The sequence below is a fragment of the Leuresthes tenuis genome, unplaced genomic scaffold (genome assembly GCF_036924035.1).
Source record: "Leuresthes tenuis unplaced genomic scaffold, fLeuTen1.0.hap1 SCAF_20, whole genome shotgun sequence".
Taxonomy (NCBI): domain Eukaryota; kingdom Metazoa; phylum Chordata; class Actinopteri; order Atheriniformes; family Atherinopsidae; genus Leuresthes; species Leuresthes tenuis.
This window is the reverse complement of record NW_027325374.1, coordinates 7,896,933-7,923,957: the sequence shown is the minus strand read 5'-3', so window position 1 is coordinate 7,923,957 and position 27,025 is coordinate 7,896,933. Positions and strand designations below refer to the sequence as shown.

General features: G+C 41.8%; 2 protein-coding genes across 3 annotated transcripts in view; one reads left to right on the top strand and one right to left on the bottom strand.

The window, feature by feature from the left end:
* Positions 1 to 25,230, bottom strand: part of LOC140277964 (neurotrypsin) — a 30,561-nt gene extending 5,331 nt beyond the window's left edge. Inside the window, exons 1-10 of the mRNA XM_072372827.1 lie at positions 24,875 to 25,230; positions 18,646 to 18,688; positions 7,924 to 8,166; positions 7,704 to 7,842; positions 7,428 to 7,606; positions 7,108 to 7,255; positions 3,635 to 3,813; positions 3,152 to 3,293; positions 866 to 1,086; positions 43 to 184 (exon numbers count right to left, since the gene is read on the bottom strand). Coding sequence (XP_072228928.1) covers positions 43 to 184; positions 866 to 1,086; positions 3,152 to 3,293; positions 3,635 to 3,813; positions 7,108 to 7,255; positions 7,428 to 7,606; positions 7,704 to 7,842; positions 7,924 to 8,166; positions 18,646 to 18,688; positions 24,875 to 24,973 — 1,535 coding nt within the window. The 5' untranslated portion in view covers positions 24,974 to 25,230. The remainder of the gene's footprint in view (positions 1 to 42; positions 185 to 865; positions 1,087 to 3,151; positions 3,294 to 3,634; positions 3,814 to 7,107; positions 7,256 to 7,427; positions 7,607 to 7,703; positions 7,843 to 7,923; positions 8,167 to 18,645; positions 18,689 to 24,874) is intronic.
* Positions 10,189 to 17,755, top strand: LOC140277965 (E3 ubiquitin-protein ligase TRIM21-like). Of its 2 annotated transcripts, none has more exons than XM_072372828.1 (2): positions 10,189 to 10,283; positions 13,902 to 17,755. In XM_072372828.1, exon 2 carries the CDS (start codon positions 13,904 to 13,906, stop codon positions 15,587 to 15,589), a length of 1,686 nt encoding a protein of 561 aa, XP_072228929.1. In that variant the 5' UTR covers positions 10,189 to 10,283; positions 13,902 to 13,903; the 3' UTR covers positions 15,590 to 17,755. The 2 variants fall into 2 exon arrangements, with proteins under 2 accessions (XP_072228929.1, XP_072228930.1); XM_072372829.1 differs by lacking the exon at positions 10,189 to 10,283 and adding an exon at positions 11,943 to 12,232.
* Positions 25,231 to 27,025: the final 1,795 nt, after the last annotated feature.

Genomic DNA, 27,025 nt, shown 5'->3' with positions numbered 1-27,025 from the left:
CCCTTGAACTCTGTTCTGTTATGCACACACACAGACATCAACCTGTGTCCAAGCTGTCTGCACACAACAGCTGCGTTCAGGTCGTTCCAGCCCGAGTCGCAAATACTTCCCCAGTCACCATGGAGATACACCTCAACTCGACCTTCCTTCCTGCTGCTGCCACCCACAAGACGCACCAGGGGACCTGCCAGGAAGAAAAGACTCGCATTCATATTCATGTCTGAGCATCCACACAGCCCAGTCAACAATGACAGAGCGAGTTTTACGTTCACTGACATTGTTAAATGTCATCTAGTGTGCTTTCATTCAGTCGCTATTCTCATTCTGATGGCCTCAACATGTCGACAGGAGAAGCAGAACCTCTGGAGTGCAGAGACAGTAAACTTTGCTTCATTTCCTGTGCTGTTAACATGTTAACAAGTGTTAACACTGAGAAAACTATATGTTAACCAAGCAAAATGTGAATTACGCAGCCAGTTGTCCTGATTGTTGCTTGAAAGTCCAACATTAGCTGCACATGTTTATCTACAATGGAGTTCCGTGAATCAACATTTTTATGGCAAACTCTTGTGACAAAAATGTGCTCTTTATAGCTACATGCTATATTTATAGCTATATTTATAGCTATATGCACATTATTGTTATGAAGATCAGATGTTTACTTTTATCCAAAGAAATTGGCACCAACGCAGATCTAAAGGCTGGAGAGGAGAGCTCATTACAGGAAGGTGGTGAGTTTGAGGAATCAGAGAAAATCCCCAAAACAGCTAAAATCTCTATGAAAATGATAACAGTTAATAGAAAGAGTTGGTTGGGAGTAGCCTGGTTGGGATCTCATTTCAGTGGACTCATCATCACGTCTTACCTGTGGAAGGTGCAATCACTGGCACTTCGTTGGTCTCTTGGCTGGATCTTCCTCTGCAGCAAACACCGACGTCCTCGCTGTGGGAGCAGTCGGTCCTTCCCCAGATCCCGTGTTTACAGTCCAGAAGGGACGTCTCAGATCCCTCACACTGGACGTCATCCAGGAGGATCAGACCGACGCCCTCACCAAACGTCCCATCAGCTACAACCTCAGCGTGACCTCTGAGGGGGCAGAAGAGTTGGACAGCAGTCTTTTCAGAATCATGTCATACACACTTTGGATGAAAGATTTCTAAGATTATGAATATAAAGTAATAGACAAATAACTGCCCAGTGTGGGATTAATAAAGTAAGTTCCAATGACACCTACTTTTTGCTCTGTTTTGATCTCAACCAACTTGAGAAGGTAAGACATCTGGAAATCTATCTGCTGTTTAGCTCTGAGCAGGTTAGTTTACTTTAAAGTTTATAGAGTGTTTATCAGAGTTTTTCACTTTAACAAAACAAACTAGCAGTCATGCCTAATCTGCGGTAACAACCACGTCCAGATTGGAGCTCAGAAATGGTTCCTGTTCCAGTGACTACAAAAAAAACAGTGAGAGAACCACAAAAATACTAAAATACAAAGCAATTCTCATTTGAAATAAGTGAAAAACTTTTGGAATCGTTTGATATTTGTTTCAGACCATCTGTGTTAAATAAAATGCCTGCTATTGCATTTCCAACTGGTTTTACTGTTGGCGCTGCTGCCTTAAAAACTGGATCACTTCCCATTTGTCTAAAGTCTGGCAGCTCCCAATAAGAGCAAATAGGGAAGCATTTTAACTGAAGAGTTAGGGTGAAAATAATATAATTTAATAGAAATTAACAACATAAGTAGAAGCATTGCTTTGTGCATTCAATAACTACAGAAGGGGAAAACATCAGGAAGGAGAGGCAGAAGAAAACAGGAGAAAAAGTTTATTAATTCATATAGTATATGCTGTTAACTGGGTTGGAGTCATGCTATTTTACTTTACGAACATATTTTACAGTGTCATTATTTATTTAATAAAAACTAAGTAAAAATGCAGGAGCAGTGTATGAAAAACTAAATCCAGCCATACTCCATTGGAATTAAGAGGGTAGGTAGCAGTGGGGTGCTGCTCATCAAATGTACTTAATCAACTGATTATCAGCAAGTGTGAGCACCTCAATAAAAGCAGAAGTTTGGGCAGTTTGCTGGTCTGGAGCATTCAGGTGTGTGTTAACACAATATCTAGAATGAAAGACAAACAATGGTCTTAGAAAAGCAGCTGTTGCTGCCCATCAGCTGTCAATGTTCCCGGGTTACCTCCCAGCAAGTTCACCCCAAGGTCAGACCTTTTAATGCTCAGAGAAAATGCAAAAGACACAAGAGCAACATCTCTGACCTCTCAGAAAACTAAGTATGGCTTGTTAGGAAGTATTGCAGGAGAACGCCTCTTCTATCTAAAAAGGCAGCACATGGCAGCACAGCCTGGGTTTGCACATTTGTGTCTAAACAAACAGCAACACTTCTGTCCTTGTTCCTAGAAAACCAAACACAGCATATCAGCACAAACACCTCATAACAGCTGTCAAGCACTGATGATTATGGCTTGAGTCCGCCATAAACTCCTCTGTATACTATTGTAACCTCTGTATAAGTATTGTAAATGTGAGTCAAATGTGAGGCCATCTGTCTGACAGATAAAGCTTGGCTGAAACTGGGTCATCAACAGGACAATGACCCCAAACACAGCAGCAAGTCTACAAAAGAATGCCTGAAAAAGAAAATAATCAAGGTGTTGCAATGGTCCAGTCAAAGTCCCGACCTCAACCTGATTGAAATGTTGCAGTGGGACTTTAAGAGAGTTGCATAAACAAATGACCGCAAACCTCAAACAATCAAAGAAACATACATTTTTTCAAAGATGTGAGAGAACCTGGTAAGCATGAGATAGTTTTTCCTTTGAAAGAGATGTGTTGTCCTTATTAAATTACTGTAAACATGTTACAACTTGCAAAGAAAAATGTAGCCATGTAATGCTTTTGGAAACTGTTATTGTTTCACATATTCTTATGTGAAACTCGTTCTGGTGTGAGGCTTTAACATACAATATTATACAATCACACATCCTTTGTGCTTCTAAGCAATCCTTAATTTTTTTTATTCTTTTTGTTGAGCTGCACAGTGAAACTGGGGTTTATCAGGAACCAGAGAGTTTCTCTCAGGTCTCAATGTGTTTAAACTAAAAACTTGTCTACAGCCATCTTGTCTTCTTACCTGTAACCCAGCTGTCTGCAGACCACCTCTGCATGCTGCTGGGTCCAGTGGTCGTCACACACTGTCCCCCAGTCCCCGTTGTGAAACACTTCCACTCGACCTTCCCACGGACTGTCTCCTCCAACCAGACGCACCACACCATCTGAAACGGTTTCAAAATTATCTAAATTTATGCAGCCACAAGGCAAGATCCAGTTTCATAAATGCCGCACTGATTTCAAAGTCTAATTTTCAGATCAATTACTGATCAGAGTTTAGTTACAGGAACTGATTTGCTCCCATAAATCCGGTTCCTGCTTGTCTCAAACAGGATGTTGCTGCTTCATGCAGTAATTATTTATTGATGTTCGGCAGATATAAATAGCAGCTTTAAGCTCACCAGGGTCTACAGAAGCTGTGTGTGTGTGTGTGTGTGTGTGTGTGTGTGTGTGTGTGTGTGTGTGTGTGTGTGTGTGTGTGTGTGTGTGTGTGTGTGTGTGCTACCTGTATAAGGACTGCAGGACACCCCAGCGTCCTCCATGTGGTCACAGTTGTGCTGCTCCCAGTCACCATGGGGACACTGATCCAGGAACAGCTCATTTCCTGTGCACTTCACAGCATCCAGCAGGATGGGACCTGAACCCTGACCGAAGTGAGCCCACGACCAGGCCTTCGCTACACCTCTGCAACACACACACACACACAAGCTGAATTTTCTGGCAAAAAAAAGGTCTTTATCAAAAGTTCTGCGATGTTGAGGACATTTGTTTGGGAAGAAACAAGTTTTTGGACTGGTTGAGTTATCGCTCTCATCATTAGGTTTTATTAATATTATCATTTGTTTACACCAATAACACCTTCTCTTTTGGTATTTTCCTTTCTCTAGCTTATGTCCTGTTTGGTGGAGTCAGACTCAGTGTCCTTATCAGGGCAGCCGACGAAATTATCCCCTCCCCACAATCACTAACGTTTCCCTCCAACGCACTTTGATAGGATACAAGACTGCACTGACCCAGGGTCAGTTCCAATGGTGGCACAATCAGGTGCTCAGAAAACTGGTGGAGAGAAGAAGGCAAGAGGAGAGCCATGAGAGCCTGTTGGGGAGCCATCAGTGGATCTATTTTCTTAAGGAAGGAGAATCTGCAGCACCACACTGTGACCAGACATGGTGTTGTGGGCTGTGCCAAGAAGATTTGCACTGCTGATTGAGCTGATTGTGCCGCAGAAGGAGGGAATGGAGGAACCCCACGTAAGGATGAGAGCAAAGTACTCTGACTTGGTCGTGAAGTACAGGAAGAGCGAATCGGATGTGAGACCCAGATCAAGGGGATTCGTGGAAAGCTCAACAACCCGCCTTCTGAAAGATCTAGGGCAGGGAGCTACACCGAGCCAACGGGAGAACTCTGCGAAGAACCCAAGAAGACAAGCTTTTGGCTCTGGTTGAGAAGGCGGGACAAGACATGGGGAGCCAGCAACTCCTGAGATAAGCTAGCTGTGGGGTCTGGACTGGGGCTTTTCAGCTTATTTTCAGTTCTCCCTGCAGCTCTCGTGCTACTCTGCTTTTACAAAACTAAAATATATTTCATAAAAGCTTTCTCCCTGTGGTATGAATTGCTACAAGCAAGCTGTTGGTTTATGTGGTCATGATTTATTTATGTTAAAAATGCCATAAAACACTTTTATGTTACACAGTGCTGCTTCTTCAAACATACTTTAGTCAATAATTCAATCCCACTTACTTGCAGGTATACTGGGACGAGGATGGTGGTCCAGTTAAATGACAAAGTCAAACTACAGACGTAGCTTGACTCAACATGTAACTATGCTGAGCGATGTTAAATGTTAAAGTAATCAGGGTTTGTTTAAAGCATATAAAAGCGTAAAAACAATTAAACCAGATGTTATTGTGCTGTAAGGACCACGAGATTAAGCCAACACCGTCCATTCATTTTCTATCACCCACTTCAACTTCTATCACAGAGGGAACCATTCAAACTCCACACTAAAAGGCTCCAACAAATATTTCAGAGTTGCTGCCTCTCTAATGTGATGAGTTCGACTGTTTTTGAAGAATATAAAGAATAATATGATTATCACATTGACCCTTAAGACATAATAAGTGGTATCAGTTGTAAAAAATCCTGCTTTCACAGTAAAACATAAGTTACAATGATGCATGTCAGATTTGTTCCTCTAAGTGCTTTTTAATACCAAGAGTACATTGGATTACATTTAATTAATACATTTACATACTTCTACCTAAATAACATTTTGAAAGCATTGCAAATGACGTGTCTGAATGTCAGAATGTCAGCAGAGTGTGTTTAATCTGCTCTGTTGCTGTTGAATTATGTCCAAAATCTGCCAACATGAAAAGTGGGTCAACGTTTGACACTTTTACTCACCGCAGAGAGAGTAAACTAAAACACATCACAGCAGATCATTTTATCATTTTAGCTTCATTTTGTCAAAAAATAAGAAAAAAAAAAAAAGTCAAAACACACGAGTGCCAGTCTGTGTGCAGCTGTGGGAACGTGTGCATCACTGTCAGGTTTTCCATTATTTACAGGCACAAACAGATGGTAAGGTGTCCCTCTGAGGGTGCAGGAGATGAAATGAAACCTTGTGTTAAACGCAGAGGGAGTTCTTTCACCTCACAGTTACAACTTTATCTCTGCTTGACACTTGGAGATGTTTCTGTGCAGAGTGTAGAGTCAGTGTGAGGATTCAGCTCAGATTCAAACCTAATCTGCACAATCACAAGGGTCTCCAGTGAATTCTCCAACAGCAGACCTGCACTCTCCTAGTTAGCCTTCACACTGAACATCTCCAGCTCAGGCTCTCTAATTCTCTGAAGAGCATGTGATAAAGGACTCAATTTTAATCCAAATCAGACTTTAGCGAAAGACTGGTAGCCCTTTGCAGCAGCTGTTCATTTAGTTTTAAATACAAGATATTAAACTGAGGGCTTCATTTATATCATATCTCCTCCTATATTGTATCTCGACCTCCACCGTAGAAAAAAATAAATAGAAAAGTAAATCTTTCAAGGTGGTGTTTTGATAAAAAATCTACTGTATTTAACTTAATATTCAAATGGTAACCACACACAACATAATTGATAAGCTGAGCGTGCTCTACGGTTTACATTGCATCTATGCTACCCAGTGATTGATAAAGACGATTAACTCTAACTGGAAACTAACTGGAAACGGGTTGTAAAAGGGTTTATGCTACAGAAGGTTGCAGTTGATTGGACAAACCATCAATCTATCAATATTTTCAGCCAACGAGATCGACTTGGCACCACAAGCGGAGTCAAAGCCGGTCAGGGGAACAATAAATAAGAAAAGCCTCCAGTGTTGATCTGTGATTAAATACTTTGCATTCTTGATCTAACTGATGCTTAAAGCATCTACTGTCAGCTTTTCAGAAGTCATCGTTACTAAATGTTTTCGTACCTAAACCCGCTCAAAACTGTCAGAGCAGGACAAAGCTGATTGGCTCATGAAACTCTTTGGTCTCTACAAATACTTTGTTTAAAGCCTGGCAAGGCAGATTCTCTGGTGAGAGTGATCTCACCAGTCTTGTGAGAATCCATCTGCTTCGTGAGGTAAACATACACCCCCCTCTGATGCTGTTAATACTAACTCATACCCAAATGGGTATTAATCCACAGCTCAAAATAGTCTCTAACAGCCGCTCTTTCTACTCCTGTTTGACTGCTGGAATCTACTGTTTCCAAAGCCTCGAGATTTATGTCTTCAGTAGGAACCAGTGGGCTTTTAGCTGTGAGCAACAGACAAGGAGGAGAATTTAGGAGGCATTATGATGTAAAAAGACAGTACGAAGAATATTAAATAACTTTAACTTATCCTCAATTTGCAGTAAATGTGATTCAATGTGTGAACTTCTTGTCTAAGGGCCCCTGGAGCCAAACTATTAAGGTTAGTGTGGTTGTGACGGTGTAAGCGTACCCAAAGCCAAGCTGTCGGCACACCACCTCAGCGTCTCTGTCGTCCCACTGGTCGTCGCAGACAGAGCCCCACCGTCCTGCGTGAAACACCTCCACTCGCCCTTCGAAGTCTTCCTCGCCTCCAACCAGTCGCAGCGGGGGGCCACTACCTGACAGGGGACAAGGAAAGACACCTGCAGTTTCATTTGCATCACAGGAACAGACATCAGACACAACAACTGAAAGACCCGATTTCAATAGATTAAAAATAGTTAAGGATGAATCTCTGCATATGGAAATATTCAGGTGTGGTTGCCATGACACCTTGGAAGTCACACTGACCTTCTGGTGGCGCACACACCACTGCTGCCTCGTTTCCATGGCTACAGTCACTGGTGACGAACGTCCTGCTCCGGCACTTACTCAGGGTCTCTTCATCACCGCGGCAACCCAGACGCTCGTAGTGGAAGAGGCCAGAGCCGGAGCCAAACTGGGAGTGCTGCAGTGCGGTGCCAATGTCACTAAAAACAAAACAAAACAAGAAAATCAGTAAGACCGAAGTCTTGACAGCAGTCAGACGTCACTGCAGAGGTGTGTGGGCTGTTGTTTCACTCCTACCCAAAACCCAGCTGCCTGCAGATCACACCGGCATCCCTGTCCGTCCAGTGAGAGTTGCACACCGCCCCCCACTGGCCATTCAGGTAGACCTCAACCCTGCCGCTGCCAGAGGACGAGCTGCCAACCAAACGGGCCGCACCTGAAAGACACCTTTTGTTTCTTATCTGTGTTTTTCATAATTGTTCGTTTCTGTACTGTCACCACGTATGCGTAGATGTACCTTGGTGGCAGTCGCAGTAGGCCCAGCCGATGGCTCCTGAGTTTTGTCTGAAGAAGCACCACGGGTTGGACTCACGGTCCGGGTTCCTGCAGTAGCTGTGGTCCCCCAGCCCGCGGCCCGGGTACTGCATGACATAGTCTGGGAACTCAGTCCACTTCAGACAGGGGGCGCCAGAGTCTGTCTGGGATACCGTGCCGTTGTAGTAACCCAACTCTGTGAATCCCTCAGAGCAGGACAGAGGCACTGCACACAGAGGAAGATGAGGAGGGGGGAGTGAATAAATAGATAGAGAGGAAGATGAGAGAGTAGGATGTTTTGGAAGAAATGAGAAGGATTTGGGTCACAGAGGACAGCAAGGATAAGAGGGACAGTTTGTGAGGAGCACAGAGGAAAAAGGAGTGGAATAGGCCTTCAAATCACATTACACCCGTGTCTGTATTTCATCTGAACATAAAGGCTGACATGGATGATTCTCATATGCTGTCCAGTGCCGCAGCATGGTCCTGCCGGATGCATTCACCCCTACTGATCCACGCTAAGCATGACATAAAACCACTCTTCGTGTTACATGGTGGTGACCAGATACTTCGAGTAAGCTTTTCTGAGAAGGAGGAAAACGAGAGTGAAGATTAGACAGACTGAGAGTGAAACTGCTGACATCAAAGTGCAGCGGAATTGGGCCAAAAATGTAGAGCAGGTTGTGTGGTGTAGCTTATTAAAAATCAACATAAGCTTTAATGAAACGGACAAAGCAAGCTGGGCTGTGCACTTAAGAGTGTCTGAGTGAAGAGAGGTAATGTAAGTATTATAAAAAAAAAAGTGAGTTTAACAGACAGAGTACCACTGGATCTTTGTCCATCTGTATTCAAAGCTTTCTCTAAAGGGATTTGTTCATTGTTTTATTCAGTGTTACGCCCTGTCTACAGGTGGCCAGACCACGACACAAAAATGATCCATCTTCCTCAGGTCTAAAGCAGCCCCGGAGACATTGATAAGATTTAACAGCACGAGTTGTAGATGTTCAATGTTGTAAGTGATCTCAAAGTCTTAGTGGAGTTAAATCAACTTCAGGATGAGCTGCTGGAGTATCAACCAATCTCAGCCCAGCACCTGAACACTACATTTAGAATGAAATAAACAAACCACAGCAGTCATAACAACGGTCTCCCATGACATCTACAGTATTTTGCCAAAATTAGCTGCCCTTCATTCCTTAAAAATTTGCTTCCAAGAACCCAGACTTTCTGCTAATCTTTTAACGTGGTCTTGAGCAACAGATTTCTTTAGACATTGGCTGCCTTTTCACTCATTTTCAGTACTGTCTTTGTCCCTGATTTTCAGAGAAATGTTATCTGTGAACCACTTAACATTGACCTATGAATTAATCAAGCATAGAATTTATATACAACAGATAACTTTGCAAAGAACCCATACACTTTGTTGCTAGCAGCCTGTCACAAACTCACATAATATGTACTTTGACAGACACAAAATAGCACTTTAACACTAACAAGGTGATCCCCAAAGAGCTAGCTGAGCTAGTCTGCAAAAGGACCTCAGAGAGGTTTAGAGTAAAGCCATCTACTGCTCACTGAAGCCTCGTCAGAAATGGTCTCCATGGAAGGGCGCCTGTCAAGAAGCCATTTTTAAGGAAGAGAAACAGGGAGAAAAGGCTGAGCTATGCCAAATGACACATACTTCCTATTGTCCTGGAAACAAAAAGAAATGTGCATACTGTATTTTCCCTTTAATTGCTTCCTCTTTATTTATCCTTTCTTGTTTTTTGTGTGAACTGATTTGAAAGTCTAAAAATCCCAGTGTTTTTTTTTTCTTTCTTTCAAGAAACTTGTCCCACTCTTTCAAGGTAAACCAGCAGATAAACGGTGATTAATGATGGAGTTGTTCCTGCAACAGAGCAACACTCCCTTATCTTTGTGACACACACACACACACACACACACACACAGTTCTACCATCCAGCAACATTATCTCCTCAAACACACACCGTGTGACCAACCCTGTGACCAACACGGAAACACACAACCACAGACACGCTGGGTCCAGTTTAAAAGCATGAGGGCTAGAGAAATGTACCACAATAAAAGATAAATCTATCCTCGAACTAAAAATAATACAGAGCACACTCAGGCATTGTGGCTCAAACTGAATCCAAAAGCTGTCCTTCAAAGGTGGAGTCCAAGCATGAAACAGCTACTGACCACACACACAAAAAGGGCGCCTGTGCCTTTAAGAGACACGGAGGAAACTGAAAGTAAACTGGCTGGCTTCTTGGGAAACAGCGAAAGCTCATGAATCATTTTTGTGCTCATTTTCTGTTCTTCAGGCCCACACCAACACACGTAAGTAGCTATTTCTGAGCCAGACTCTCCCTTTAACTCTTTACAACGGAAGTTGTAATGTTGTTTGAAGCTCCGATTTAATCCTACTGTCTGATAGGAAATGCTGCTAGTTGCACAGATACAAATAATAATGTCTGCTTTATAAAATAATTGACCACACAGTCCACTCAGGGAGCTGACGCCCATCACACGTTATCCTCAGCTACATCTGAAAGTACCGCTGAAACAACGGAGTTCGCGTGTTTATGTCACTTTTCTGTTGCTGTTTTCGAGGTCAACAATGAACTTTGAACTTCAGCCTTTAAGCAAATGTAGATGAAAAGGTAAAAAAAACAAAACAGTAGTTTAAACATAGATAGGACTTGGGTGTCTTTATTTGAGCTCCTCTTTTTATATATGTATATATTTATGAAGACCAAAACGGAGAAAACGTAAACTATTGAGGTGGGTGTGAGTTGCCAGGTTTGCGTGTTTTCAGGCAGCAGCTGTTAGTGAAAGAAGCGTGATAAAGGTGGATTCTCGGCCACGTGGTCTGACAGCCCTTTGGCTTTGTGGTGTTCAACAGGTATTCTTCTACTTATGTGTTATTTTGTCTTGTTGCGCTTCATTGTGAAGCTTCAGTGTGCATCAACTTAAATTTTGAATACGTTTTCTCAATGTTATCCACACTTTTTAAAATGATTTCGTAATAATCTTGTGCCTGACTTTTAAGTTCATTAAAAGGAAAATCTAAAAACAAACGTAGCTTTTATTACATTAAAGCAAACACTATCAAGCATAAAACCCTAAAATAGGAGTAATTACTTACTTAATTACTTACAAAATAATTTTTTTCTTTTTCTTTTTACTCTTTGCTTACAAACTGCTACATTATACCTGAAAACAATTACAAATGATTGACTCTAAAATTATATCATAACTTTTTTTTAAAAATCTCATTGGTTCCTACTCTTTCTGAGGAGAGCTGCACATATTGTGCTCATTCTTTTCCCAATTAAGGAATTGGCTTAAAAAGGCAAATAATTAACCATAATCGTATTCAGTTTCGTATTGACTGGTAGTTAAATGTGCTTAGAGTTGCGTTCTCGTGATGTTTTATATACCCAACTCTGGAGTTGCAGTGATGAGACAATCAACATGTGGATCTTATTGGTCTATTCTTAACTTGCTAACGATACAAATGGTTTTTCTTAGTGGTACTTAAAGAGCATAAATTTGATGTTTACACTCAACATTCATTTTTTTAAGCAGTTTGTAACAACCTCTGGGGTTTGACAAAGAGCTTTAAGATCACAAACGGGATCTTTTCGACAACATTTCTCAGTTTTGGAAAGTTTTGGAAAAGAACATCCGAGGTATTAGATGGAGTACAGGGTGACGCTGCTAAGAATGAGACACACCCCCTCAAACTGGTGAGAAGACAATTTCCTGTATTCTTTGTTCTTCTGGTCTAACTTACACATCCTGGTAGACAAGTTGTACAGTCTTTATGTCTAAAATTAAGCAAAACTCAGCTTTTTCTTTCATTCTTTAACCCGATGTGCAACATTGAGCCTCCAAACCAGACCTCCAAGTGGAAAATCTATCAGTTTTTTTTTACTACCATCATTACAATAGATGTATTTGACACAAAAAAAAAACAGCACAGCAAATCACCAAAAGAACAGAAGAGGTTATGGCGGCGTCAAGCTGAACCGGTGCCTCGAGTGAGGCGGAGGAAGCCTTGAAAAGCTGCAAATACCAGTGAAATCTGGCAGAAGATCTTCGGCCATCTGCAGAGCAGCTGAAGATGAAGAGAGATTTTTCCTAACGGCACAGCAATAACCCAAAATATACGACCAAGTCAAACAAAGAATGGCTTCGACACGGGATGTGCTGCCAAGTTTATGAAAAATAAAAAGCCAAACCAAGCTTCTTCCCCTAAAAAGATGGAGAGCTGCATCAGCAAGGTATTAATACATTTCTTTCCTTTTTTTAGCGGTAAAAACCCGTGGTTTATATGTTAACACGAGATATACTTTTTTGAGATGTACTTAAGCGTAATTAATATAGAAATCGCTATCAAGGAATTGGTTTAACAGTTAAACACCTAAACAGCCGTAAACTATCTGAGCAGTGATGAAATGCGCCGCTTCTGGTTTTTATATAAACATTTCCACCAAAATCCAAAATGAGGGTTTAAATGTAAGGTTTTGGTTAAAGTGACGTCCAAAAGCCGAAATCGGTGGAGCTCTGGAAGGCCATGGTCCTCCAGCACATCCGTATCTCCTTCAGGGAGATTCTGGGAAAACCCCTCCTTCTCAAAAGCCCCCTTTGTGTCAGGGAAGTCGTGTGACTGTCTTCAGCACTGAGCAAACTCTGTCTCGCACTTCTCTGTCTCTGCTACTCACCCTCTTTTCTCAGCATTTTTTCAGACTCATTTAGAAGGTGGCTTTAGGCTCAGAGTTGGAGATGAACTGTGTGACTAGTATGTGATTTTTAACCAATCCAAACACGACGGTATTTAACAATTAATTACTGAATTGGTTTCTGAAGTCTATCTAACACACTGTTATCAGCAAATCCAGCAGCATGGAGAGACCGGGGGGGGGGGGGGGGGGGGGGCAATCGTAGGCTCTGAAGTGAGCCGAGATACCAGGATGAAGTTTATGGTTGAGGGCTACATGATCTCATGGCAGGTCCTGAAATACCTACAATGTCACAATAAGGCCTCAAAAGTACCATTGCCACATTTCCCTTTTTCAGTTTCCACACCTGTTGCAATGGGATGACGTTAATGCTCGTGATAAAATTTACATCAACCACTGTTGAGTAGGACAAAAGAGCCAAATGAGGGGGCTGAAGGGGCCTGACAGATGGCGTTAAACCCCGACTCTTCTTCTACTTTCCTTCTTCTCTTGCACTTGGCTGCTGGGGGTGATAAGAAGTAGGTTGGGTTAGAGTTTGATCCCTGCTAACTCTCAGGCCTGAATTGAATTTTTTTTTCTTTTTAAACTCAAATAGTTATTACTACTTAAACTCCAATGGCTTTAAAATGTCTTGTGGTATGACCCAAAATCTTTTTCCTCTGTCATTGAATGACACCAGAGAGAAAAGTGATGCTAAATGCCAGTGAAAGAAGCAGAAAGTGTAACTTATTCCCTTTCTATTGTTTTCTATGACGTTACAGATGCAACACTTGCTGGTCAGGTAGCTTCACACTCCTTTGGCCACTCGGTGGCTCTGAGCTCGCTCCTAGCTCCTCTCGGTCTTGCTTTTTGTGTCTTGTCCTTTTAGCTTTTGCTCGCTCCTTTATCACCTCTTCATGGCACCTGCAAAACGTCCCCCCCAACAAGTCACCAGGATTGTTTCCTCCTTTATTTCACCTGGAACATGGGGCTGTTTCTGAGGCTGTAGGTGGTGCTCTGCAGATTCAGTCATTCTGTTGAAGACCGATTGTCCTCCAGATATGCCTTGCAACACATTCAAACTTCTTTTATGCTTGTTAAAATGTTAATAGAAACCTTGTCTGTAAATCATATCTTTGAACACAAACATTTAGTGAGAGGTGCCGCTGAAAGCCAGAATAACTGGCCTCTAAGTTGTTAATATGATCTTTTTTTTCTGTTTGCTGTTTAGAAATGGCCACCAGCAGCAGCCTGTTCACCGAGGAGCAGTTTCTCTGTCCCATCTGTCTGGATGTGTTCACTCGACCAGTTTCCACTCCATGTGGACACAACTTCTGCATGTCCTGCATCACATCCTACTGGGACGACACACCAGTCAGCCAGTGTCCCGTCTGTAAGGAGCCCTTTCAAAGACGGCCCGATCTGAAGGTCAACACTTTCATTTCGGAGCTGGCGTCACAGTTCATGTCGCTTAATATGACAGACACTCCCATCCAGAGCACATCTCCACAGCAGGTCAGCTCTGTGGTTCTGTGTGACATCTGCACTGACGCTCAAAGAGAGGCTGTCAAATCCTGTCTGGAGTGCCTGAGTTCATACTGTGACGTTCATCTGGAGCCTCATTGTCGAGCTTCTGGACTGAAGAGACACACGCTGGTTGAACCAGTGGCGAGCTTGGAGAGTAGGATGTGCAAGAAGCATAACAGGCTCCTGATGCTGTTTTGCATAAAGGACAAGGCTGTGCTGTGCAACGTCTGCGCCATGTCGCACCGCGTGAATCACGACGTGGTTCCTGTGCCGCAGGCGTACGACAAGATGAGGGATCTGCTGGCGAAAGCTGAGGACAAAGTGCAGCAAATGATCCAAGACAGGTTCCGGAAGGTGCAAAACACGAGGGACTCAGTGACACAGAGCAAGGCAGACACGCAAGGGATGATAACGAGCAGCGTTCAGGACTTAACAGAGCTGGAGTACGAGATCAAGAAGAGCCAGGTGGAGCTCATCGGGGTGGTTGAAAAGAAGCAAAAAACAGCCGAGGAACAAGCAGAGGGTTTCATTAGAGATATGGAACAAGAGATCTCTGAGCTGCAGGTGGCAGCCACAAAGCTAAGTGAGCTAAAGCAGACTAAAGACCAGCTGAGTTTCCTCCAGAGCTACCCACACCTATCCCTCCTGCCCCACACCACGGACCTGTCCACAATCAGCTTTAACAGACACCTGGAGATACAGCACATGTGCAAATCTTTGCGAAACTCATTTTCCCAGCTGCGAGCGCTGCTGAATAAAATTAACACGGAGATACATAAATTCTCCAACAGCGACGACGCCTCCAATGATGCGGTGCTCAGATACATGCAGCAGTACGAAGTGAACGTCGTGCTCGATCCTGACACCGCTCACCCCCTGCTCAGTTTATCTGACGATAGGAAACAAGTGAGGTACAACATGGGTGCGGGTTTGTGGGCAAACCAGGCCATGAAACCCAACATGTTCACTGAACATCTGGCAGTTCTGGGACAGGGGGGCTTATCGTCGGGCAAGTTTTACTTTGAGGTGAACGTGGGTCAGAAGACCGAGTGGTGCCTGGGCCTCGCTACAGCGTCGGTGCAGAGGAGGGGGGCGCTTGTTCGGAGTTCTCATTGTGGGCTTTGGGCCATCTGGTTCCTGGAGGATAAGTTTGAAACCTTCAGTTCTCCGGACATGCCTGTGCACATGGGGAAAGTAGAGAGGGTGGGGGTGTTTGTGGACTGTGACAGAGGTCAGATATCGTTCGTTGATGTGGTCACTGGAACACCCATTTACTCTTTTAAAGAGTGCGTCTTCACTGAGGAGCTCTATCCATACTTTAACCCCTGCGATAACGAGTACGGTTCAAACTTGGATCCAATGGTAATTGTTCCTGTTTGTCGCACGGAGTGATCAGAGGATTCAGAGACTGAAAAATGGAAAAAATTGACTTCACTTTTTTTCTATTAAGGCATACAGTGTAGAGTAATTCTTCCTCGTTATCTATCAAAGTCCAGTAGAACTGTATGTGTTTGTTTCTCGTATTTTCCTTGCTTCTTCTTATTTTGCTGCTTTCAGGCTGCGGCCTCGAGGCAGAACTCCACGGCAGCACGCAGGTGCGAGGACATAAAACACTGCTTTCAGTTCAAATGGCGGTCAAACACGCATATGCAGCAGAAAATGGACTTTAACATAAACCCTGTAGATGTGGCAGCTTTCCATGGGGTCGTGTGGACGTGTTCGTGTTTATTCTTGACAAAACCACTGTGATTTTTTTTAACTATTTTTTTTTTTGTATTTCTGTTTTTCACTTTAATATCACAGGAAAACGATGCCAAAACAACAAATAAATATACAATCTTTAAACACAAGCTAACCCATATATCGAGCAGCCTACAGAGCAATAAAAATATTATGATAATTCACCATCTTTCATACCTCAAAAGAAAAGAAAAAACACTTATTGAAAAGTATTGAAAACCACATATTACTACTGCCTCACATAGCTTAGCTCCATTTTTAAACTACTATTGGCCATCGCCCCAACAATTATTCTGTCTTGACAGAATAGTAAAGAGTTCTATTAACAAGCTCTTAATCCAGTAAAAAATTGTCTGTAGCTGTTCTAGTATTGATCACGTGTCTCTTCCTCACTGACTGGGATTGGTTTCTTCCCGTTATGTACTTTATACCATAGACATAAGACACTTTTGTGCACTTACCACTCAACAGTACTGCTGTATGTAATTCTATCAGTTCTTTCTGCCTTTATTTTGTTCCTTTTGGAGCCTTCTTCTTTACTTATTTTCAGTGGTTTACCTGACAGCTAAATAATGCTTTTTCTTCATTTTTTCGGTGCCTTTATAGGAAAGTAATCAGCTCTTTGATTAATCCTACTTGCTCTGTCACAGACAGCATGTGCCTTTACAGTCCAGGACGCCATCATGTGTGGAAGTACAGAGTCTGACCTTTGTCTGACCTCCTGAAGTCAAAGCAGCAGAAGAAGTCAAATTTCTGAGCCCATGAACTTGGTGAGGACTCCCCAAAGGTGTTAAGTCAAGCCAAGTTTCAAACGTTTACCATCTGCCACTGCTGCTGTTCTTCACCGTACGCCTTTAGATTCAAGCGGAGTTTTTATCAAGAGCTCGAAGATGAGATGACGGCAGTGTGACACAAATGTTTGCAAACATCTTTGCCTTCATTAATTATTTCACTGTTTAAGAGAGTGGTACGGGGTGAGTTAACAAAGATGAGCTTTAAATATTAAACAGCTGAGCTCAGTTAGGTGGAAAGCTGCTGTAATAAGAAAGCAATCATGAGAAGAATGTGTGACTTTTTATTTAAACGAGGTAGTATCTATGATCGCATCCATTAAGAAGAAGCATTATGCAAACACTCACATCAGAGAGAGTGGATCCATTAAATGCTGCCATTTCTGATTGAAAGGGTTATGAAATGATCAGTCAATCATTACATCTTTTCCTATTAATTAGTGTATGTTCTCCACCGATTAAATGTTTCAGCTTCGTGCTTCACACAGCAGCTCTGACGCCGTTTCAGGGTTTTTGGTGGATTCAGCGACATTATCTAAGTGACTGATGGCAAAGAACAAACACTGATTTGTTGCACTCTCAGTCCACAAGAACGTTCCTGTTTCTTGAGCTCCAGAGAAGTCACGGTGGCACAGAAGAAAGCCATCGATGTTTGCAACATGTTTAAGTTTCTTACTGTGAAAGAGAAGAAAACGAATCATTTTACACCAAATGGGAATTTAGACTGATCGGACTCACTTATATGTCGGATGGAAGCTGTTTGAAAAATGTGATTTTGAGTGACGATGTTTGTTTTTGTTCTCCAACAATTTAAGCATTTAGACATTGGTCACAAGATGTGATGTACTAAAACAAATCATTCCTGTACATATATTCAATATATTTATGTAATCTAAATCATGTAACATATTTATTTTGTGTCATTGTGTTGTAGAAAGCTTCAGAGGTATTGCTCAGTAATGGTAATAAAACTTTTATGTTTATCTTGATGAAATTTGAATAAAGTAAGAAAGCATTATGTAATCCATTTGTCTTTCCGTTTCATCATCACTCTGCCTGCCTCATCTTTAAAGTCCTCCTCATTTTTCCCACTACTTGTAAATTACACTCCATCCCTCGTCCTGTTTGTCTCAGTCAGGCGCTGTAATTCATCTCAACACCCGCAGCGCTCACACCCTCCTCATCACCACGACAACCATACCCTGCCCATCGCCATGGGAACGCTCAGTCTCCCTGCTCCTATAATCCATTTCCCAGCCACAATGAGTATTTGACACGGTTTACACTCGCAGGCTTGCTGTATGGGGGGTAGCTGCGTGGCAACTGCATCTTCTTTACAAAACACCAAACATAAGAAATATGGAATCGGAAAGAAATTGCTTTTACATGGTTTAACCAGATTTTGATTAAATTTTGTTCAACAAAGAAAGATACTATGTGCAAAATCTAATGCATTCAGTTGCTGATCTTTGCTAAAGAGCCTTGAGGTGGTGTCGCTGATGGATGGCGTGTTTCTAACTGCATTGCACCTAAATTCAACCCATTTGTCAACGTGTGTGTGCGTTTAAAAGCGCCGATATTACAGCGCTGGAAGGGAGCCTGAGCTAGAAGAGTTCCTCACCCAACCCCCATCATCGTCATCATCATCATGGCCTCTCAGGGATGTACAGAAAGAAAAGAAAAAGGGACAATGAGAAGCGGAGGGGTGCCGGCGAGGAGAGGTGCAGGAGCACTAAGTGTGGGAGCCAGGGGATGTAGCACAGAAGAGGTGGTGGGCGACAGGATTTGTGTGAGTGTTTGAGCCAGAATGTGGGCTAAACTGGAGAAGGAAAAAGACGAGCGGAGGGGAGAAATGGCAAAAGAGGAGAGGATGGATGGGTGGAGGAAGAGTAAATGAAAGTATCACCTCCCACCTACCTGAGTTCTGCACCTCGTTTAAGTAGCTGTCCTGAGCCACCACCTGCAGACGGAAGAGAAAACATGTAGAAAGTTAGATAGAGGACTGGAATCTAATTTCATCAACTTTACCTATATTTGACAGTTTTATTTGGACAAAATATATGCTTTCTGTTGCTTGTGTCAGCATGTCAGCACAAAACAAGGTGTGGACAGCAGTAGGTCTGACAATTTTCTGTTATGATGAGTGTAAAGCGTAAAGGAAACTGCTTAGAAATCTGTCACAACATCTCAGGTTCCGGTGCGTTTATCTAACCATGATCATTTATTCATTCTTTTATCAAAACCTGGTTTGTGCATCGATAAACTTGCATTTGTCACAGATGCGAACAAATGAGATGTTGCATGTTGATTCAGAAACTTCTAATAAGTTCCCCAATTGTTACAACCACACAGGTTATTATTCATACCCTTAAATACGGCCCCTAACAGCTTCCTGTGAAGTAGCACCACAACAAGCAGAGGAGCGTTACACACAGAGCTTCCAGTCATACGTCTGTTTACGACAGTTAAAAATGTAGCAGTTTCTCAATAAAAAGTACGAAATTATACAATTTCTATATTTTCTGGGCAATAAAATTGTTACGTGACAACATCTTACATGATCACAAATTCTATATTTCACAATTTTAACCCTTATCTGGAGGTAGGAAGGGACGACCATTAGGTCATCCCATCCAACCCCATGTTGTCCAACAGCTTTTACCTTTTCCACTTCACTGGCAGTTACAGTTGGTTAGTGTTATATCATAAAAAGCCCATTAGGCTTCCATATGAATAAATGCATGGTTTCTGCTCCTTTATTCTTACATTTCTACGTATTTGTAGTTATGAAACTGGGCTGGACTTTGACTCAAGCCTAAACAACTACTTCCCAGACATGGTGAAATAACCAGTATGAGAGGATTCATCGTTTGTCAGATCCTTCCCAAACTAATACAAATATACAACAGTTCTTTTAAAATAAATCTCAAAGAGAAAAGTTTGAACACCAGAATCATATTGAACTCATGATAATTATGATTTCGCTTATTTGTGAACAGTAGCAAATCTTCAGTATCGATATCTTTAAGCCCAACAGCAATCCATAAAAAACAAAGAAATGCGGGTGTCATACAACAGCCATGTAGTTAGTTTCACACGTGCTCAAAAATCCTGAAATTTTCTAACGTCTTCCCTGAAAGAGTTTTTAGTGAGAAAGCAAATGTAAGATTTACTGGAAGCGGATATTAAAGAGGCTTTACCCTGCCGGCCTGGTTCTCAGGTTGAGTTAATGTATAAAACAGAGCAGGTAATTATCTTCACAGCAAGAGAGTGGGCGTGCTGATGAAGTTTCTATCATGCTGCTGGCTTCAGACTGGAGGATGGTAAAGAAGGGAATTTTCATAGGGAATATGTCTATCATCAGGATACTCGTCAGATATAATCAAAGAACAGCAAGAGAGTTGGTCGGTTTGGTTCTTGTCCTTGACTAAATTAAAACACACAGCATGACTGCGGCATGCTACTTGAATCAGTTCAGTTGAATGTATCTAGCTTTAATGTGCAACAAAAGGTCACCTCAGGACTCTTTACATAAGTCTCTTTCACACAGAACATTCAAGGTGAGTGTGATGCTGTTTCGCTGTGCATCACAGTCCTGTTTGTAAGGTGTAGATGTGGAATCGGGGGGTTGAAGTTCATGAGATTCAATAGTAGACTCAACACGAGCATAAGGGACAGCCAGCGTGGCCAAACACACCTCTCTACTACATGATGATATAGCGCGACCGCTGTGTCAAAAGGGCTTTAGCGAGATTTCCTTTGGAGCAAGTTTAAGTGACACTCCCCCCACATAACTCGGGCAGAACATTTCCAATAGTGACAACAGATCTGACACATACAATCTCCTGTTGTATGCTACATGTGTGAACAGACAGCTCCACCCAGCAAGTGTTTTTAGAAACTAATTTAATGGAAATAATGTCACTACACAGTGTTTTAACCCCCACACATCCAACACTGCATCATACTGCATCATCTCGACGACACATATCAACCCATATTAACTCTTAGTCAGAACCGTTTGGCATCATATTTTGATGCACTTAGTATATCTACTTGTCTTTATATGTCCTGGGTGTATTCATTTATTTATCTAAATGTTTTCATATTGCTAGATTTATTCCTTTATTTCTGTGTATATTTTCTTAATTCATTTTCTTACTCTTTTACAGATGTATTATGTTTTTGTGGCACTTCTATCTTCCCATCAAGGACATGACGCACTGGCACAGTGTCAGCCTTGGCTCCTTATGTTGGCAGCTTGAGGTCTTTGTTCACATGATCTATGCTGTCATGTCTCTGTTCTGCTCTGAGCTCCTCGAAGGGTTGCTGCCTTTATTTTTACACAAAACATTCACATTTATACTAAAATCATTCTCACAAATATAATTCTTCTTTAAAAAGAGGGGGTTGACTCATTCTTCAAGAAAAGCTTTGCATACATTTGAGTTTTATCTAAATTCACATGCAAGGAAGAAAAATTAGGTGCTTTCTATTGCAGTAAGAGGTTCCTACTTTGTATTGAAGATTATATGCACTTGTGGACGAGTTTATTCCCTGTATATCGCAAGTGAAGTGGACGGTCTATACGTACAGTCATAGACAGTATCAGATGTTCCATGTTGAGGAGAGGACACACACAAATACACACACATCTCTGTGGAAAAACAGCAGTGAGGGCATTGAAATACAACACATTTCACCTTCACACAGGTGACTTCTGTTCTCTTATTTTTGTTACTGTCACTGTCCAGAAACTACTGCACACACACACACACACAGAAAAATGCACAAATGTAGTAAGAAACCAACAAGCAAACATCTCCCAGGGGAAAGCACTCAGCCTAATGATGTTAGAGCAGGAACAGGTGACCTGTGCTAGTGAACATCGGTGCTGATATGTCCATTCATGTCAATCACACGGCTCCATTTCGACAGTAATCTGTTAGGACACCCTCACAGCTGCGTCCCCTGCATAGCTATGCAAACACACACACACACACACACACATCAACTTACTTTGATATCCTTGTGAGGATTCCCAACCCCTTAATCTAACTTTAACCATCACAGCTGAATGTCTAACCCTAACTCTATCTATTTTTGACCCTAAAAAAATCTCTTTAACAGTTGGTCCCAACAAAACATAAGAACCAAGAGCTTTTCAATTTTTTTTGGACCTTATAAGCATATAAAGTCAAGCACACATACACACCACAGAGAAGGATGCAGACAGACAGGGAGGCAGAAACAAATAAGCTGGTCCATTTCAGCTCAGGGAAGTGATGCTTTCAGATACAGCTTTTAAAAACTTTTTTAATGCACTTTATGCTACATCTATTATAAATTTATCTACATTATAAATCTATTCTGTCTTTAGATTGTGGAGGTCCTGAGTCACTGCTGTGGTTCAGTAATTCCTTTGACTCCAGTTCTGTGCTTTTTAGGAGCAGATGCCAAATACTAATTTTCTGTTATTACAGTTGGGTCGATAACAGCTGTCAGAACTGAAAGATTTGGCCACATCTTCAGACTTAGAACACTGGGTAAATGCAGTGGCAGAGACTGCCTCTAATGAGTCGGTTGATTGGTTGATTAAAAAGCAACAAAGTGTTTTGTCTTACTCCAAGACTGGTTAGGATTCTATCTAGTCTTCTGAAATTGGTGATGAAAGCACATTTATTGTTATAATAGACTGAATTCTTCTGTTTATATTGGTAGCTTGTTTCTAAGGGGGCTTTTTCTGGTTGTTTTTGTTGGTCTGATGTGCCAGTTTATTATCAGTCCTATCTGCAAACCAGCTCGTTTGTATCAGTGCGTTAGAACAGCTTTAAAGTAAATATGCTAGTTGGTCTGCAACCACTTTTTTAAACATGTTTTTTACACCATAACTCCTTAACCATGATGTCCTAAAGCCCAATCTGACTTTATCAAACAGCTTCTTTTGTCGGACCAACGGAACAAAATCGAAAAGGAGAAGGAGATGAAGGAGATGAAAAAACAAGCACTGGAACCAATCAGCTTGTGGTATTTTGTGATTAAATTCGACAGCTATGATGATCAAACTTTACTGACAATTTCCCTCCATTTTGAGCCCCAGACTGTAAAACAGCTGGCCCCTAGTCACAGAAATGAACAGTTTCCAACTGCATATCAGAGCTTAAAAGTTTCACTCTGTGATACAGATTTCATCAGCGTGTGTAATACGGCTTTAACACTGATTCTGTGTTCAGTACATTCAGGGTTTCTCTAAACCAAGCTGTCCCTTTCAGTTCAGCTGTGACAACAATGCAAACCGTTTCTAATACACTTAGTAGCTCTGCAGACTAATATTTATGAATCAGATATCAGATTATGATCTAGCTGACAGTAAAGCGCTTAGTCATAAGTGTGAATCTTCAGTGCTAAAAGCCTCCTATTCAACACTCACACAGTTCGGTTTGGAAATTCATTGATAAAGATTGTTCCTGATCAAGTCTTCTTGCTGATTGGAGCTGTTTATGAGCTGTTTGAGAACAGCGGAAGACAAATAGAGATTTGTAGGCCGAATTTGCTCTTAAAGATATCAGAGCTGACGCTTAATTTTTATAGCCAGTACCACAGCTTTTACATAAGATTTACATACATTTTTGGCCAAATAATTCCTATTAAAATCAGCATGTCACAGCTAATAAAATGTGGTAATTTGCATGTCAAAACCAAATTAATGGAGGTCAAACAGAAATATAAGGAAAGTACAGTGTTAAATAGGTGCTGCAGCTTTATTATCCTGCAGTAACTGTTGAAAACATTTTAATCTGCATTCAAGGAAAGTCCTGAAATAATCTTAAAATTGTATAAAAATTCAATGCAAAACATCTTACATCTACTGTTGACTGCATGTAGACAATTTATGAACTATGCTTTTTCTGCCATGCAATTTAAAAAATAATACCTTTTCGTCTTATTCTCTGCGAGCAGCAACATGAAATGGAAAGCTATCTAAAGCCTTTGGGTGTCCAGATATTAAGAATGACTCAGAGTGAAGTAGAGTCAGAGAACTGATGTTGAAATGTTAACAGCTGGGTTCCTTCTTGTTTACCTGTGAACAACTTTGATGTTTTATTTTGATGTCAACTACAAAAGAAAGAGCACCACCATCAGGAAATACCTGATGAAAAGGCTCATATTCAGGTGGAGAACTCATCAGCGGTGTGTTATTTGTCCTACACGCACGGCTGCTTCCAGAGTTATGGGGCTAATTAAATCCTGCCGATTCTAATAGCTTCAACACAGACTCCACATAGCTCATATACGGCACATTAACACCAAACCCTCTCAATGCAGTAGCTTTAAAAGAGAGAGGATGAAATAGAAATGAGAGAATGTACTACTCATTATTTTATCAATCGCCGGCTGTTTCGGCTCACAGATCAGACATGACACAGTTTCCCCTTAAAATTACTTCACGTGCTTCCAACGGGCACTCAGCATGCTCTGACCTACACCTGACAACACCACCTGCTACCTTGGCTTTCTGTTTCAACATTTCCAAGTTTGACCAAATTGCTGTGACAAGCTTCAACCGCGCGTGCAGGGTTCGTCCCCACAACACCTCAGGGGCAGAGGAGCCACCGACGGCTTCTGTTCATGATACCCCGCTGATGGGTGAGGAGGAAAGGAGGAGGTGGTTGGCGGGATTGCGCCTGGGGCCGAGCATGTGTGCTCTTCAGCGTGCGTGTGAATCAATATAGAGTCCACTTAATTGGAAAATGCTGAGAACATGCCACCATTGATAGGTTCAAATGCGGATCTGATGCTCGTTGACGCCCCAACCTGCACCTGCTTTGTTGGAAATGCACCCTGGATGAAACAGCGTCGGATTCATTTTAAAGCTTAAAAACATCCACCGGCCATTTCTTAAATCTAGGTTACTCATAGCCCTTAATTCTTGCAGCTGTAGGTCTTATCAATGTGATTATCAGTTTAATTATTGGCCCAATTAGGGTAAGGTTTGTCAAATTCGGGGCAGGTCATTAAAGCGTGACTGTCACAGGACAGGATTCAAGGAAAAAGAAAAGCTTATTGAAAAAAAAATCAAGCAGGCCGTACTGAAAAAAATAATCAACCTTATTATCCTCATCATCACACAGGATACCGTACGTACCTCCGCCAGCAGCGGCAGCCAGAGGCAGGCGGTTCCGATCAAGCACAACATTTCCCGGCTGGTGAGAGCCATCCTTCGCGCCCGGAGTTTCCGTGTCATAAACAGAACAGCCGCCGCTCCTCTCCCATCTCTGAGACCAACCTGTCCGTGAGGTGAACCGTTCTCCTCCGAGCCCTCCTCCCGCTGCTGGATGAAACGTGGTGTGTGATGATGTACGTGGGAGGTTTTACGCACAGAAGACAGGGTGCGGCAATGTGAACGGGATGGAAAACACACACACACACCGATCCGATAGTGTTGAGCTCTGCAAAAACCTGATACCACTCGTTCTCCCTCTTCCTTTGGCTCTTTTTTCTCTCTCACGGACACACAGGATGGTTTCTGCGGGTAGTCATTTCGCTCCTGCTTCACTGCGGACAGTTTGGCTCAAATTCTGTCAATGGACTCTTCTTTTATGAATTCTTTTATGAACAGCCTGCAGACAGGCACATGAAACTGAATATCTGTTTTGTAACCTATTTCTTTTCCCAGATAGCAAGGACTGTTTGGCTCAAACTACATCTGCAGTTTTCTTTGGCCCACATTTGGCCTTGATTACGTCAATGATTTAGGATAAAATCCAGCCACAAATACCAGACATGGCCAAACCTGTATGTTCTTTGGACCACACCTGACCCTCACTACCCTTGCTGTAACCCATGTCAAGGACAATTTATCTAATCTTTGGCCACATTTAGGGTATAGAACTCATACCGTAACCCAAATTCGGCCCAGCTCATGACCTCTGGCCCATATAACACTAGCATTTGGTCCACCAGTCCCCTAACTGAGCTATAAGTGCCAAAACTACCCCAGATTAGTCCCAAATGTGTCAGCTGTCCAGGTTGGTTGATCAGGTCAAACATCCATAACAGATGCTTGACAGATTTAGTCCTACATTGTTGTTTGGTCACACAGTAATCATCATAGTATTTGCATTATCAGATCAGACTTTGAGCCAACTATTAACAGGCTTGTAGGGTGGCAAGCAAAAATTGTTTGATGTCTTTTGTCTCATAAACTACTCAAAATTATATCAACAGGACAGGGGACATTTTTAAAAGAGACAAAAAAATGAAGAAAAAAAGCACATCTGATTAAACATCTTTAACCAGTGAACGAATGCATTTCCTGTTTAGAATTGAATGCATTTTCCTCCATTCAAGTCCTACATATGGATGAATTGGGAAACAAATGGCCTAGGGCACGGATGTTAATCATAGCCTATAGAAAGGTGCATAAAAATGAATGCATTGCCTGCAGGTTACTTCACTTCTCAAATAGTAAAGAATGTTTAGTCCAAACATGGACATCATCTGCAATTTTCTTTAGCCAATATGTGGTCATTTGTGTATTTTTCAAATTAGAAAAAACTCTGTCCCAAACAAAGAGACATGCAGACTTGCAAACAGAGCATCGATATTATTTGGGAAATATGGTAAAGATATGGTATAGTTTTGTAAATATACCACAGTGCCACAGCCCTGAAACCACCTGCGGGCACAGACAAGCAATCTCTGGTCTCCTGTGCTGTAGCACAGGGATGTTGTGGCGGAGTCTGTGGATCTTGTAAATTATGGATTGAACTCCCTGTAAATTAGGCTTCTTCAGTCATCCAATAAAATTCAAAGTCTTTAGGCTTCTGGTTGTGTTTCTCATGTTGTTTCTGAGGAGTTTTTGTGCTATGGGAAGCTATATTATACTGTTAGAGCAGGCTGCGGCTGTTAATGCTGTTGCCATGTGGATATGTGGTTGTTATGCAACAATAAGTGGCGTTTCCATCCAAATTCAGCATGAATTCTAACCAAAATTTCAAATAAATCAGTTGAAGATAATCTAATTTTTCATTTGCTATACTTATGTGATTGGACGACAAATACTGAGACTCTGGTGCAAGTGGAGTTTTTGTGTCACAAAGGTGAACATTCATAAGTCCTGTGTGATATCTCTAAACCATTATAAATTATACCAATATGTTATATTTTTTCTTTTCTGTTTTTACCAGCAAAATGGTAAATGGTCCATAATATGTGCTTTTCAACCTTACCTAGGTTCTACAAAGATCTTTACAATGCATTCCTCGTTTACCCATAAACAAAAACACTTATACCG